Source organism: Episyrphus balteatus, chromosome 3 (assembly GCF_945859705.1).
Source record: "Episyrphus balteatus chromosome 3, idEpiBalt1.1, whole genome shotgun sequence".
Classification (NCBI taxonomy): Eukaryota; Metazoa; Arthropoda; class Insecta; order Diptera; family Syrphidae; genus Episyrphus; species Episyrphus balteatus.
In genome coordinates, this window is record NC_079136.1 from 74614445 (window position 1) to 74628694 (window position 14250).

Genomic DNA, 14250 nt, shown 5'->3' on the forward strand with positions numbered 1-14250 from the left:
CACCACAGGTGTTCTAACAGGACATTGTTTAATAGGAAGACACCCAAAACCAATTCTCTTTTTTGCTTAATATGAACAATCCTTAAAAACCACATTCATTTCAACTCGATAAAGCTTTACAAATGGGTCGAAAGTGGCGACCCATGAAATTCTGTTATAAACTATTGAACTGTTATACAAAATATAGCCACAGAAACTGTTATATCGTTCTAAAAATGGAGTTAATTTTTTTTTAATACACTATCCAGTTATGCTTATAAAAATCCAATAAAATCTATATTAGCTGCGTTCCTTTGGAAATATTTATCTACTTTTTAGTACTTAAAACTACTTTGATCTACTTTGCTATACTGAAAAAGTAGTTCAAAGCAGCTTTAAGTACTAAAAAGTAGATAAATATTTCCAAAGGAACGCAGCTATTATAAAAATGTATCAGTCTTGTAATCTGTTTTAACTTGGTTAAAAATATCATAGAGAAATTGGAAAAAAGTCTTGCGTTGTAAATCTACGTGTAAAAGCATACTTATGAATCCTGATATTTATTTATCTATGAACTTTGAATTCCGATAATAATTTATCTAAGAAATATTGGGTGTGTGTTGTGTCAGTAGATTCGTCAAATACAATAAAATTGTGATTGGTTTTTGAAGTTTCAATTCAATTTATTATTTTTTTATTTACATGTTTCTTTCTAAAGTTCAATATATAATTGAATTTGATAGTAATTTTAAGAAATATGAAGCAGGAAATATTCCTAAAAACATATTAAATAATAGCTGTTGTATTAATCAGTGGACAGAGATTAGATCCGAGTGTGTTCTTCTGTTCTGTGGGTGAATCACTTTCAAATAAAGAAATCAAGTTTTTTTTTTTAACATGGAAGCTGACCAAGATTCTAGGCAAAAGGGTAAATAATATATTATTTATTTATAAGTAAACATAAATATAACTTGTGAACAGTTAAGTTAATTTATTTGTTTAATAATTTTTTTTTTCTTCTTTTGTTTGGAATGGAAGACCTAAAACTTATTTACCTTTAGCTCTATTGTAAGACAGGGGTTGCCGAGGGTTTCTTCTTTTTATTTATTTAGATTGTTTTGAATGTAAGATGGAGGTAAAATTTACTTATTTACCTCTAGCCGAATTGTAAAACAAGACGAGGTTTTTAGATAATACCTTTCCAATTATGGCAAATCAGCAGGACTTTGATTGATTAACTTGTCGCTACATATTTTATCAATGCAATATGAGTCAGAAACCTTCCTATATTAGAAAAGAGACTGACATAAGACTGTAACCTTATTATTTTATGTCAAAGAGATGTATCGATTTGGTTTATTATTTGGAAGAGATTAGTATTTCTTAACAAAAAAAGACCATATTCTGGCGAGTCAAAGATTAGTTAATTTGGTGGAGACGAAATTAAAAACTACATTAGGGTTGGTCTTACCACCATATGTACCAAATAAATTAATCTTTGACTATAATTATCAGACGATAAGGAATTCCAAAATTTTTCTTTGTTTCTTAGATATCACTGTTCGGCCTGCTTGAGGGATGTGCACTTTCTTATTGTTTAGGTTGTTCTCGGTTTGAGCCTTTTTACTTGCGATATAGGTAGAATATATCAAGTTATGCATTCGTACAAAAAAAAAGTTGAGATAACATTTTTCCATGACATTACGATGATAAAGAATGCCAAAAATGTGGGTCCCGGAAGTCCGTCTGTCAGTTTTTTAGTCTGTCTGTCTGTAAAGGCAGCTACAGCCTAAACGGATGGACCGATTAAAATCAAACTTGGTATGTAGGGTTTTTTGGCAACTCTCCAGAGGGGTTTTTGGAATTAATTTTTTGGGACCCAAAATAAGGGTACCTGTCATATACATATCAATTTTAGAAGAGTTAAATTTGCTAGAAAATGGCTCCAACGATTTTCTTACAAAAATTCAAATGCAAGTTTTAAAACAAGGTCTATCTTCTAATGAAAAAAAAAATCATTATTAACGGTACCTGCCATAGAACCGTTTTTTTTTTTTAATCTGATTTACTCCGAAACTAGATTTTAATTAATGATTTCTACAAAATTGCACATCAATTTTATTTTAAAACTTTTTTTTCCAAAAAAATCATTTACAAAAAATTTGTTTTTTAAAAAACGACTCAAACGATTTTGAAATTTTTATTTCTTAGAATGCATCTTAATTAAACAAATTGCATTTGAAATTGTTTTGGAGGGCAATTAGATTTCAGATGTTGTTTAAATATTTTGAAAAACGATTTTTATGTTTTATATACTTACAATTATTACATTTATTTAATTTCTATATAAAAAGTCCTAAAAAACAAGCAACTTGAACCCTAAGAGCAAGTTCGTGCATCCAGTCGTGCATTTTATTTATTTTATATAAGTTTAAGTGGTTGGTCTCTAACTCTACAGACCTTTACTTCCCCGATCAGTTCTCATCAGTTTTTCTTGGCATTTGTGACCAATGCCCAGGTTCTGTAACTTTTATCACTGGTGATACAATTTTTGATTCATCCCATCAAAATAAAACATGTCTGTGAAAATAATATTTTCTTAATTCATTAATTCTGTATTTGAAAGTAGTTTTGCTTTATTTATCGAAGAAAATGGATTTTATAGCCATTTAAAAACGTGTATCGCCAGCCATAAAAAAATTCAAAATTTTAATAGCTTCACCTGTGTGAAAGAGATTTCCGTACATTTTGCACGTGAACTACTTCACTTGTCGTGAAACAAAACTCTCCACTTTTTTCTACACGAAGCACAGTGTGGTAATTCGCCAATCTGACTGGACAAAATAGAAAAAAAAAAGTTTAGCCACATGATTTTAAATCATGAGTTGAGCTTCTCAATACAATGGGTAACTGTAATTCATGTTTGGTATTTTGGTTTTCATCTCGGATTAGCGTAAGCTAAGCTTGAAAGTTGGTTCTTGTCAACAGTTGGATGGAGATAATACAAAGTATTCTATTTTTCGCTTGAGTTTGGTTGACGATTAAAAACGCTGTGGTAGTTTTTTTGTTTTAATTGTTTTTTTTAATTGTTAATCTACATTTGAGGGTAAATTATTATAATTTTTATTTATTAATTATTATTGCAACTATTAAAAAAAAAAAAAATTCTGTAAGGAGGCTAGGAAGTGCAAAAAAAAAATATCTTTGTTTTTCAATTAGAGGTAAAGTTAATTTTTCCGCATTTTTCCGGTCTGAAATTAATTAATTAATGTATTGTGGAGTGTTGTCATTGAGATTAGCTATTTACATGTCTCGCGTTTTCTCGACCGCCATACAACTTTTTTCACTTTTCAAAATGAAGTCAAGATTTTCAAAAAAAACAAATTTTCGAAAAATGTGTCAAAACTGCCAAATAAGATCGAAAAGACAGTTTTTTTGTTCTTTCAATGAGCAGGTATCATCTTTGGAACATTTTTGACAATAAATACAAATTAAAAAAATTAAATATAAAAGTTTTGTTCTTCAAGTTAAGCGAAAAAAAAAAACAAAAAAGGTGGAAGACACTTTGGACCGCTCTTTAAACTGAATTTCATTTTGCTTGACCAATATTATGTGGTAACTAAATAAACAAAAACAGTAGATAGTGAAACAAAGAACAAAAGAATTTTTAAAAATTAAAAAAACGGGAAAAGTATAACAAACGGAAGGTTAAAAGTGCATCTATCCATTAGAAATAGTTTAAATCAGTAGAATCGCTCTCCGCAAAATTGAAAAAGCATATTCCAATAAAACCGTAAAGGATTTAACGAAATTTTCTTTGAGTGAAGGATCAAAATGTATAAAAGATTATGTTCTGATCCTCTGGAACCACTAAACCACTGGAATTTTCAACTAATGAGGCATTATCATTGATGAATGATGCTTTTCTATCGGAACACCTAAAACAAGTTAAATGCAAAAAGCAAGCAAGTGTAAAAGGCCAGAAATAGGGTCACGAAGAAATTTAGAGAATTATTAGCTTGAAAAACATCGAAGGTAATATAAACACAGCTGTTTTTAATAGACCCTTAAGTTTCAAGTTTGCATCGCACGAAAAGGAGCTACTTTTTTAAATTATCTGCAGATATTTTTAAAGGTGATGCCATTTTTTATGATTGGGAAACATATATAATTAAAATCATTGCTAAAATTTTAATTTAAAGCATGATATTGAGAAAATAAATCATATATGTCACCTGTCAAAAACGTGTGTAAAAGTTCTATTTCTTAATAAAAACTAATTATTCTGCCTCTCTTTTTTCGTGAATAGCAATAGGGTTTTTATTTATTGAGATTTTTCAAGCGTTTTTTTAAATAATTAAGTATCTATATCCAATCATAGAATATGTTTACAGAAACATAAATTCAAAAATGCATTTTCTTCATCACTATTTTGACCCACTTTTTGCAGAAATTATAGATTTCTTTTTAAAAAATCTTTCTTTTTTATAGAATTTTATCTATTCACATTCATTTGTTTAAAACTTTTTAGAAAAAAAGTCGATTTAACTCGAGTTATTAATTTTGTCCAGCTAGATTCGTGATTGGCCACACTGTGCGAAGGTTCACAAAGACGTTCACGGGTGAACGAAAAATACAAATTTGCATGGATTCACGACTTGCTTCACAAGTATGTGCTACCTTTAATACAAAAATAAACATTTATTATTAAACAAAATAATAAATTACATTACATAATATAATATCTGCTGGTATTCCACACAATAATCATATTTCGAGGGTGCTCAAAATCCAAAATTAATTTGGGTTAAAGAATATTGGAAGCTTATGTATTTTTTTACAATTATGGTTCATAGTTTTTTTTTCTAATATTGCGAAATTTGAAGATTTTCGGAAAGTTGTTTTTGACTCAATTTTTAAAACGCACATGAAAAATCAACTGAAATTTAATCTTTGACTATTTCTGAAACATATTTTACAATAAATAATTGTTAAAATACAAATTTTCTTAGCAAAACAATCGATTTGTGGGGTATTTGTCCTTGAAATCGCATGAATGATTGCTTGGAAAAATAATTCTGATCGCTATTACTATTATTTATTGTAATTCTTAGTGTGTGTGCCACAAAATAAAAAAAAGCTTCATAAATTGATAATAATTTTATTACTTATTTTTTTTTTTCTATTTTTCTAGTATCCGCTATTGCAGAGTATGATTACGTGGCAAAAGAAAATGATGAAATCGATCTTCTAAAAGGCCAAATAATACAAGACATAATCAAAAAATCTGGTGGTTGGTGGGAAGGGACGGTTGCTTCAACAGGAAAACGAGGCATGTTTCCTGATAATTTTGTACGAGTTATTGAAGATGTTGAAAATGTTATGGTTGTTCCAAGGTAATTAAATCGTTTATTTTAATTGTATTAAATTCGATCTGTATTTTGCTTTCTATTCTCTAGAGTTTCTTAAAATCTTTAATTTTAGCTGGAATTTAGCTAAAGTTAACGATTTTAAGAAACCTCTTAACAATTTTTAGCTAAACATTATTATTATTTAATTATATAATTTTAAATATTTGTTCCTATTTTTTTATTTTTCTTGCTTTCAATTATAAATGTAAGATTTGCTTTTATTTTAAAGGGAACAATCACATCCCGCCCGCCAACGATGTAAAGCCATTTATAGTTATACACGGGTTAACGAAGACGAGTTATGCTTAGCGGTTGGGGACATTATTGACTTCTTGACAGAGGTAAGTACAACAAAATTAATAAAATCTTGATTTTGGTAATGATTATATAATTTAATAGGTTGAAGAAGGTTGGTGGAGGGGCAAATTAAATAATAAAGTTGGACTTTTTCCATCAAATTTTGTTGTTACAATACCAAATTCGCCAATGTTCTCAACCCAACCACCAAATTTCAATGAAGACGAAAAAGTGAAAAAAAGTAAACCAATAAAAGGCTCAAGTGACATCAACAAGAATGAAACTTGTTCAGAAGAGATTTCTATTAGTAATTCAATAAAAGATACAGTACTAAATAAATCTTCGGATGATTATAGTGCACCCGATTTGCCACCTAGACCTAATAAAGAGTATTGCCGTGTAGAATTTCCTTATAGTCCACAGAATGATGATGAACTTGAGCTGGTTATTGGACAAATTATAACAATAGTTGATAAGGATCTACCCGATAAAGGTTGGTGGAAAGGTGAAGTCAATAAGAAAATTGGTGTTTTTCCGGATAATTTCGTAAAACTATTGCCTCTTGACGGTAAGTTATATTAATTTTTAATTAGAATAATGAACCAGTTTTATTTTTAATATGAATATACGATTTTGAAAATATTTCAGAATTGATATTTATCACGTTCTTAAGGGAGTCCTCTATATTTAGATTTTCTAGAGCATTCATGATTTCTGAATTTCTGGCATTACTAAACGCACCCTCTATGTCTAAATGCGAGAATAGAAAGCAGTTTCCAACGACTTTACCTTTGTGCGGGCATGTTGTGCCTTAAAGATCATTTAGGGTTCTATTTTCTGTATTTGATGAATATTTAACATTCTTTCCAAAGTTTTAAGCAGAAAGAATAAAAGACTTATAGATCCTTAATATTCTGATTTTGTGTGGATCGAATCTGTTTTTGATTTGCAATAAAACACTCTAGCTTTCTTCGGTTGGGGATTTTCACTCTCAAAGAACTTTTCGCACTTCGATGTTCAGCATTGGTTGGTCTTTTTCTTTCTTCGTTATTTTATGTGCCCACTTTGGCTTGTCGAGTTCTTCACGATTTCTCTCCCTCGCAGCTTTTGTTTGGCGATGCTTATTTGAAGACTTTCCCTTGGTCGATTAGGACTTTTTAATCAGAAATACATCTACGCCATGGGATAGGTATTCGAGGCAGACCTATTCTTCGTCATACCACTGGTAGTGTTTCGGGGATTATAGGTGGATGCAGAGTTGTTTATTGTAACTTCCTTAACCCCTTTATGGGCTTTATTTACTTATGTGCCTCGTCATTTTGGTCATCCGAAGAGCTCGTTAGCGACTAGTTTGTCCCCCAGTCTTGCATTCTTCGGTACGGTTTATAAAACATAACACCGCCACTGAAATTAGAAAAACCGGATATCCAGCCTTACCTTGGCTAACCTCACCTTCACATCGTAGTACAAGACATAGATTGTGGTAGTCATTGTCCGTCCGTCAACAACTTGAAGGTTTCGATCATGGATTTTTGCCGAGCAGAATCAGCTTTAGATCTTTGAAACTAGTGAACTTCCGCCCTTCCTTTTATTTGCCTCTTACTACATATAATTCGAGCTATTGCCTCGTCTGGCTATGATCTTTTCTTTTCCCTTATCGATTTATTAATTGAAATAATTGTTAAACCTATTTGATTTTTTTTTCAGTGCCACTGGAAAAGGACGTTTCAATACCACATTCCAAATCAATTGCTAAAGAAACAACTAAAAAGGGTAACAGCTCTATCGTTTCTTCCATAATTCCCCCTGCTAAAGGATTTGAACGAAAAGATGAAGCAGTTTCAAATAAGAAAGAAACTCAATCTAGACATAAGGCTGCCCAAAAAATGTCATTAGAAAACATAAACATTGAACTCACAACGCAATCCACATTCCAAGATTCAAAAACAACTATTTCAAAAGTTGATGACAAAAAAGTACCACCCCCTCTTCCCACTAAAAAGCCACTTATTCCTGGTAAAAAGACTTTAACAAATGTCACTGGCAGCGTGTTTTCCGGCTTAAGACAAAAAGTAAAAAGCCTGGAACAACAGTCAACGTCATATCAAGATGTGAGCGATGGCAATATACTACAAAGTAATAACGTTTATAATGAAACGAGAACCAACAATGAAAGAATAGAAAGTCTTGATGAGAATCTACTTGATGACAGTGAGTTTGATAAAGTACAACGTGCGTCAATTCTTTTAGATATGAGAGCCGGGCGTGTAAAAGCTCCAAAACGAAGACCTCCTTCAGTATCAACTAGCTTAATGACGAAAAGTATTTATAAAAATTCTAATTTAAATATCGAAAGCGATGAAGTATTCCATGAATCAGAAACTGTATTAATAAACAACGATAAAGAACAAGTTAAACATTATGGAGCGCAGAAAGTTCCATGGATGGATGAATTAAAAGCAAGTCAAATAAAAATGAGATCAATACCTTACATTGAACCCCGAACAACACTTGTAAATATAAACAACGGGATTAAAACTGAAGATGAAAAACCTAGCGTCTCAGTTATTACCAATGTAAGTACGAAAATAATAAATGTAGACAGCGAAGTGTCTTTGTCTAGAGGAGAAAAAATTGAAACGAAATCATCATATACTTCATTTGATCAATCTTCGTCTTCGTCAAAGGAGAAAAAAATTGAAAGTGAAGTTGAGATGAGCAAATCAATATCGGAAATTAACATAGATAAGGTATTATTAAAGGATAAGTTGGATGACTTTAACGAAACAAATCCACCAAAAAGTCTGCATTCCAAAACTAATGTTAAGCGTGTGAAAACAACAGAAGAACCCACTGAAATAGTAGATTCAGCTAATGTAGAAGGAACAACCATTATTAAGTTATCACAACGTCTTCAAAAGCTAGAAGCGACTGTTCAGATGCAACAAGATCTTATTGAAGATCTTAAAAAAATGTTACATAACGAATCAAATCGGGTAGAGTTACTTAAAAATCAATTAGATAAATATGCACAATGTGTAACACAAGTGTAGGGTAAGGTCGAGTTATTATGGCACCAGAGTGATATGGCAAAACATTCAATATTTCCCACTTATAAATCCTATTTATATTCATTTACATATGCTTTAAATCTCGACTGATAAAATTAATGCCAGACAAGTTCTTATAATGTTTGTAGGACTCTCCTACGAACACAAAAAAATATATTTTGGTTCTAGTTTTGTTTTATTTTTATTTCAATATTGCGAGCATATTATTCATAAAAATTGGTTAATATCAAAACTAAACTAGTTTAGAAGTTGCACATTTAAAAACATATTGTTAATATTCTCAAGGATTCCAATTTTTAGATATCAAAACTCCCGAAAATAATTGCCATCTTGTGAAACAAAACAGAGTCAACATCTAATAATTTGGCTGTATTGAAGTACTTAAGCGTTAAGGCATTCAAAAATTAACGAATAAATGTAACGGTCGAAAGTCGATCTTAAATAAAAAGCCGAAACTTATTTAATGCATTATCTCAAAGAAAACATATGAAAAGTAGGGGGTAATTTTTGTATGGGAAAACTGTTTCAGTACAATGTTGATGTGATTTACAAATGTTCATTTAACTTTAACCTCAAGAGACTTCTTTTCTAAGGCTCAATTTTTTCACATTCCATTTAATTAAAAGTCGCCATTTAAGAAGGGAATAAAATTGTCAAACGACAACCTAAATTTTGGGGTTATATGAATGGATATGGGAAGTAGATTTTCCCGACTATCTGGTGCTGGGCCAGGTGTCTGAGTGAGTTAGTGCATCGTTTTCGTTGCACTGTCTGCCAGGACAAGATGTTTGGGGTTCTTTCTCAATTTGTAGTGATTTGTGAAGATCTCTGTTTTTATTCTCAGGTTGTTTCTGCTCAGTTGGATACAGGCGCCCTGCTGCGCTGTGACGCCTACTTTCGCTAAATAGTCTGCTACTTTCTTTCTCTGAACTTCAACATGTCTAGAAAGCCGTAGAGTAGTTTGCCTCGCCAATTTCGTTTAGCTTCTATACAAGTTTGGAGCTAATGGCATAGGAGTTTATTATTTTGAGTTCGGCTATCTGACATGAGCTTGATATGGTTCGTTTGGTTGTGTTGGGTTAGTGGTTGGTTTTTGTGGTTAAAGGCGGTTGGATCGTTACCTTGATGATATTTTTTTGCATCTTCATCTTGCGTTATTTGTTTTTTTGGGACCAATAACGGAGATTATCCCGAACTTAAAGAGTGGTTGTGTCAATTTTGACCACAAGCAAATCACATTCCGCCTTGCTCTTAATGACTTTCCTTTATTTTGAGCTTGAATAAAGAGCAAGGATTTCTGGTCCTCCTTATCCTTAATTCTTCGAAGGAATGCCGTAATTGGAATGCTATGAATCAAGCTGCAACCAGAGCAATACCCTTATAAGTGCTAATTTTTGCTGCTCTTTCTGCTGTTTGCTGTCTACAACAGCAGGCTGGTCTTAAAGTGAAGTCCATTAAACTGTAGGTTGTGTTTCCAGCCCAAAGATATTTCCTCACCTCTTGCCTTTGTGGTATGGTGACTTTAAAGATGGGGTATTTCCATTCCTAATGCCATCTTTGGCTTTGGCTAAATCTCTTGCTTGACCGTGAGGTATTCTCTCTTGGCTAGTAGTGTAGTTTGAGTAGCATTATCCTCTTTGGCACTTTGGAAGTGCTCTTAAATTATTTTCTATAAAATTCGGAGTTTGTGAAAAATGATATCACTAGCCCCGAATGCATAGAAAGTTTGAGAGATTTTGTACGAATAGTTTTCAATTCAAAGATAGACATAACAGTTAAATCTTTGGAATCGAATTCATGCTAGGATTGTTAAGGGTTTGACCCATGTAATCTGCCTCGTATTCGTAGCGGAACTTTACATTCGGAACTTTGATATAAAGGTGATTTTCTAAGATACATAAACTCTATGAAACATAAGAAAAACTTTCATATCACAGTTTTCAATTTAAATATTTGTTCTTTCACATTTTACCACACTATAATCAGTGTGAAAGCCGACTTCGCAAATTTTCATATTTTACACATATTCCTTTTTCGGTTTTGATTCTAGATTTATTCTTTGGTAGTGGATTTTTATTCTTGATTTAAAGATTGTTCTTAAAGCAAATGCTCGTACTTTTCACCACTTTAATATGAGTATTACAATAATTCAAATAGTGCATAAACTAGTTTTGGTTTTGTTTAAAATTTCTTTTTCTAAGTTGTGTATATTGTCAAAAACAAAGCTGTGTGCCATATCTCTCGATTTTACCCTAAATATACATACAAATATAACTTTAATGTTCCCAGCCATCTTAAATTATTAATAAAAAAAACTTTTACATTTTCATTTTATGTTACTTACTACTATATTTACACACCCGATTTCATGAACGTAAATTCGGCCACAATAGTTAGATTATCTTTTTTTTTTCTACCAAAGACTATCTGTTTTTCTCACTTTTTACTTTCAACATTGCATGCGCGAGTTTAAAAAAGTTCGTTCTATAAATTATTCAAATTTCATAATTCAATTTTATTTCGGTTGTGATGCGGTAAATTTACATTAATGAACTCGGGGACCTTCTATCTAAGTGGCTATAATGTATTTTCAAAATCAAACAAATGCAATTTGTAAGTACATCATGATAACAATTTTCTTATATTTTTGGAACTTGAATGCTTTAAGCTTTAAAATAATAAATCATGTATTCTAATTATTATAAAATTATTATAGCTATCCAAAACTACCTCCTCTATTTAACTCAACAACCTTATTAGTTGTGTCTCAATTAAATTGAACATCTATTTACAGTCAGTCTTAGTCATATTATGTACACCACAATCTTTTGAATTGAATTTTTTTACTCAGAATGTGAAATGACTACTTTTTATTTAAAAAAAATATCAGTTTTATTTGGTAAACGTAATTTTGGTAGTTCTTAAAATAAAAACGAAATTATTTTTTGTTAAAATATAAAACCAATTACGAAACTGTTCTATATAATATACTTTCATATTTATAGGTAATTGTATAGTAGCTTTTAATATATTTTATTTTGTTTGTCAAAATAATTTTCTTTAAAAAAAATAAATTCTATTAATTTTGCTCAATCAAGTTTGGACTTATTTTATTTGTATTGAAATAAATGCTTTTCTTATAATTTCCAAAAGGTTAAGGTTATGGGCCAAAACGTTCTTGTGTGGAAACAAGTTGCCGTTGTTAAAATCGAAAGTGGAACTCAAGGGCCGTAAAAAAGTGTGATATAATAAAAAAAAAATACCAAATTTTTAAAATACTCAAGTTATACACTCGGCGAAATAATTATAAGGACAATTTTATTTTATTCGTTTTTAAAGGATATTGTTTTTTATTTCTTAAGAAGAAAAATATTTGGGGGATTGTTTTTCACACTAAAAATGAGGTTTAGTAAGATAATAGCTGCGTTCCTTTGGAAATATTTATCTACTTTTTAGTACTTAAAACTACTTTGATCTACTTTGCTATACTGAAAAAGTAGTTCAAAGCAGCTTTAAGTACTAAAAAGTAGATAAATATTTCCAAAGGAACGCAGCTAATATGTAACCAAAAGTAAGTGAATTAGTTGCAAAATTAATTCTAAGTCATTATATCAGTTTCATAAGTAATACTTTTTAGTTATTTTAAAATGGAAAATCTATAGACCGAGAGCCGGGAGCAGATTTCTTGCGTGAGAGGTAACCGATTCATATGAATGTCAGAGGTAGCGTGCACTGATAACAAATATACCAATGGCAGACATTTTAAGTGCGGCCAAACCCCCGGCAGACTGTCCCGAAAATGCGTTTTTTTGGCGTTTTTAGACTTTGGGGTAACCACCTAAAATTAATCGCATCCTGTAGCGGTGGACTCCCTGATAACAAAAATACCCATGGCAGACATTTTGAGTGCGGTCAAACCCTCGGCAGACGGTTTTGAAAATGCAGTTTTTCTGAAAATTGATTCATTTAGGGTAACCACTTGAAATTAGTCGCATCCTGTAGCGGTGGACTCCCTGATAACAAAAACACCCATGGCAGACATTTTGAGTGCGGCCAAAAAAAAAAAACGAAAAATAAAAAATAAAACAACATAACCTCAAAAGTGTTGTCCTCGCTGAAAAACAGTGAATGCACAAGAAAAGATATTTATATTACCTACAACTTTAGTTATGTAACTTATTCGCTCAAGCCAATAGTTTATTAGATATAGACCAATTCGCGTTTTTCAAAATGGCGGATTTCTCCAAGGGGTTGGCGTCCCGAGAACCAGGACTTAAGCTTTTCTAATACCTTTATTTCAGATTTGAAAAAATCAGCCTTCCTATATTTCGTTTCACAAAATGCCTGTTTTATTTACTAACTTTCCTGTACTTAGTCTATAGTATTCAGATCAATAACTTTCGACTCATACATCGCATGACTTTCAAAAATATACCAAATTATTGGTAATTTGATGGTCTATAACTTTAACTGTTTAAAAAATTATGTTACTATTAGCGGGAATGATAAAAACTTAAAAAAAAACCGAAAAAAAATAAATTAAAACAACATAACCTCAAAACTATTGCCCGCTCAGAAAAATAATGTATAACAAAGAAAAAGATAATTAAATTTCCAAGAACTTTGGTCTGATAACCATTTCTCTAGGACAAATAGTTTTGGAGATATAGAGCGATTCGGGTTTTCCAAAATGGCGGATTTCGCCAGGGGGGTGGAGTCCCGAAAACCAGGACTTAAGCTTTTCTAATACCCCTCTTTCAGATTTGAAAAATTCAGCCGTCCTATATTTCGTTTCACGAAAAAGTCTATCTTTCCTGTACTATATGCAGTTTTTGCGTTTCTTAAAATTTATTTTAATAATTTTGGATTTTGGTCACTTTTTTCATTATGGCCAAAAACCCTTTGTCCCTAGGTACAGTACGCAAGATTTTGGGTATATTGATAAGGAAGGCCTAAAATACATTTTGCGTCATAATTAATTTATGTGAGAATTAGTTCGACCTAAACCTTTTTGCTTAGATTTACTATGCTAGTCGAAACAGGCTAAAAGACTTACCTGCACCAATAAATTAACAAAATCATCGGCCCTAGCAAGGTCAGGGCTGCCAGAAATCATGATTTAGCATGATTTTCATGTTTTTTGAACTAAAATCATGTTTTAATGTTTTCGTGCCCAAAATCATGTTTTTTTTTTAATCCAAGAGAAAAATCTTTATAATCTTTTTGTAAACCAACAATCTTTTTCACTAGATGAACTGTTATTTTTAATGGGGGTTATCATGAATAAAAATTTCCCTCGAAATGTTTCCCATGTTTTAAATATGGGAGCGAAAATGATCATAAAAAGATTCCCTCGGAATTTTTTGGTATCGGCAATCAATTTTCCAGGGGAATTTAGACATCATTTCTTAGGATTTTTTGCTCCCTGGAAATAAATTCCGAGGGAGATTCAGGATTGCACAAAAAATTCCGAGGGAAAAAAATATTCCGAG

At 31.3% G+C, this 14250-nt stretch overlaps 1 protein-coding gene across 1 annotated transcript; it reads left to right on the forward strand.

Annotated features, from left to right (window-relative positions):
* The first annotated feature begins 590 nt into the window (after nt 1–590).
* On the forward strand, nt 591–11855 carry LOC129916889 (SH3 domain-containing kinase-binding protein 1). Its single transcript, XM_055997087.1, has 5 exons — nt 591–907; nt 5174–5375; nt 5620–5731; nt 5790–6255; nt 7395–11855. The coding sequence occupies exons 1-5, from the start codon at nt 877–879 to the stop codon at nt 8738–8740; spliced, it is 2157 nt and encodes a 718-aa protein (XP_055853062.1). The 5' UTR covers nt 591–876; the 3' UTR covers nt 8741–11855.
* The last annotated feature ends 2395 nt before the right edge of the window (nt 11856–14250 follow it).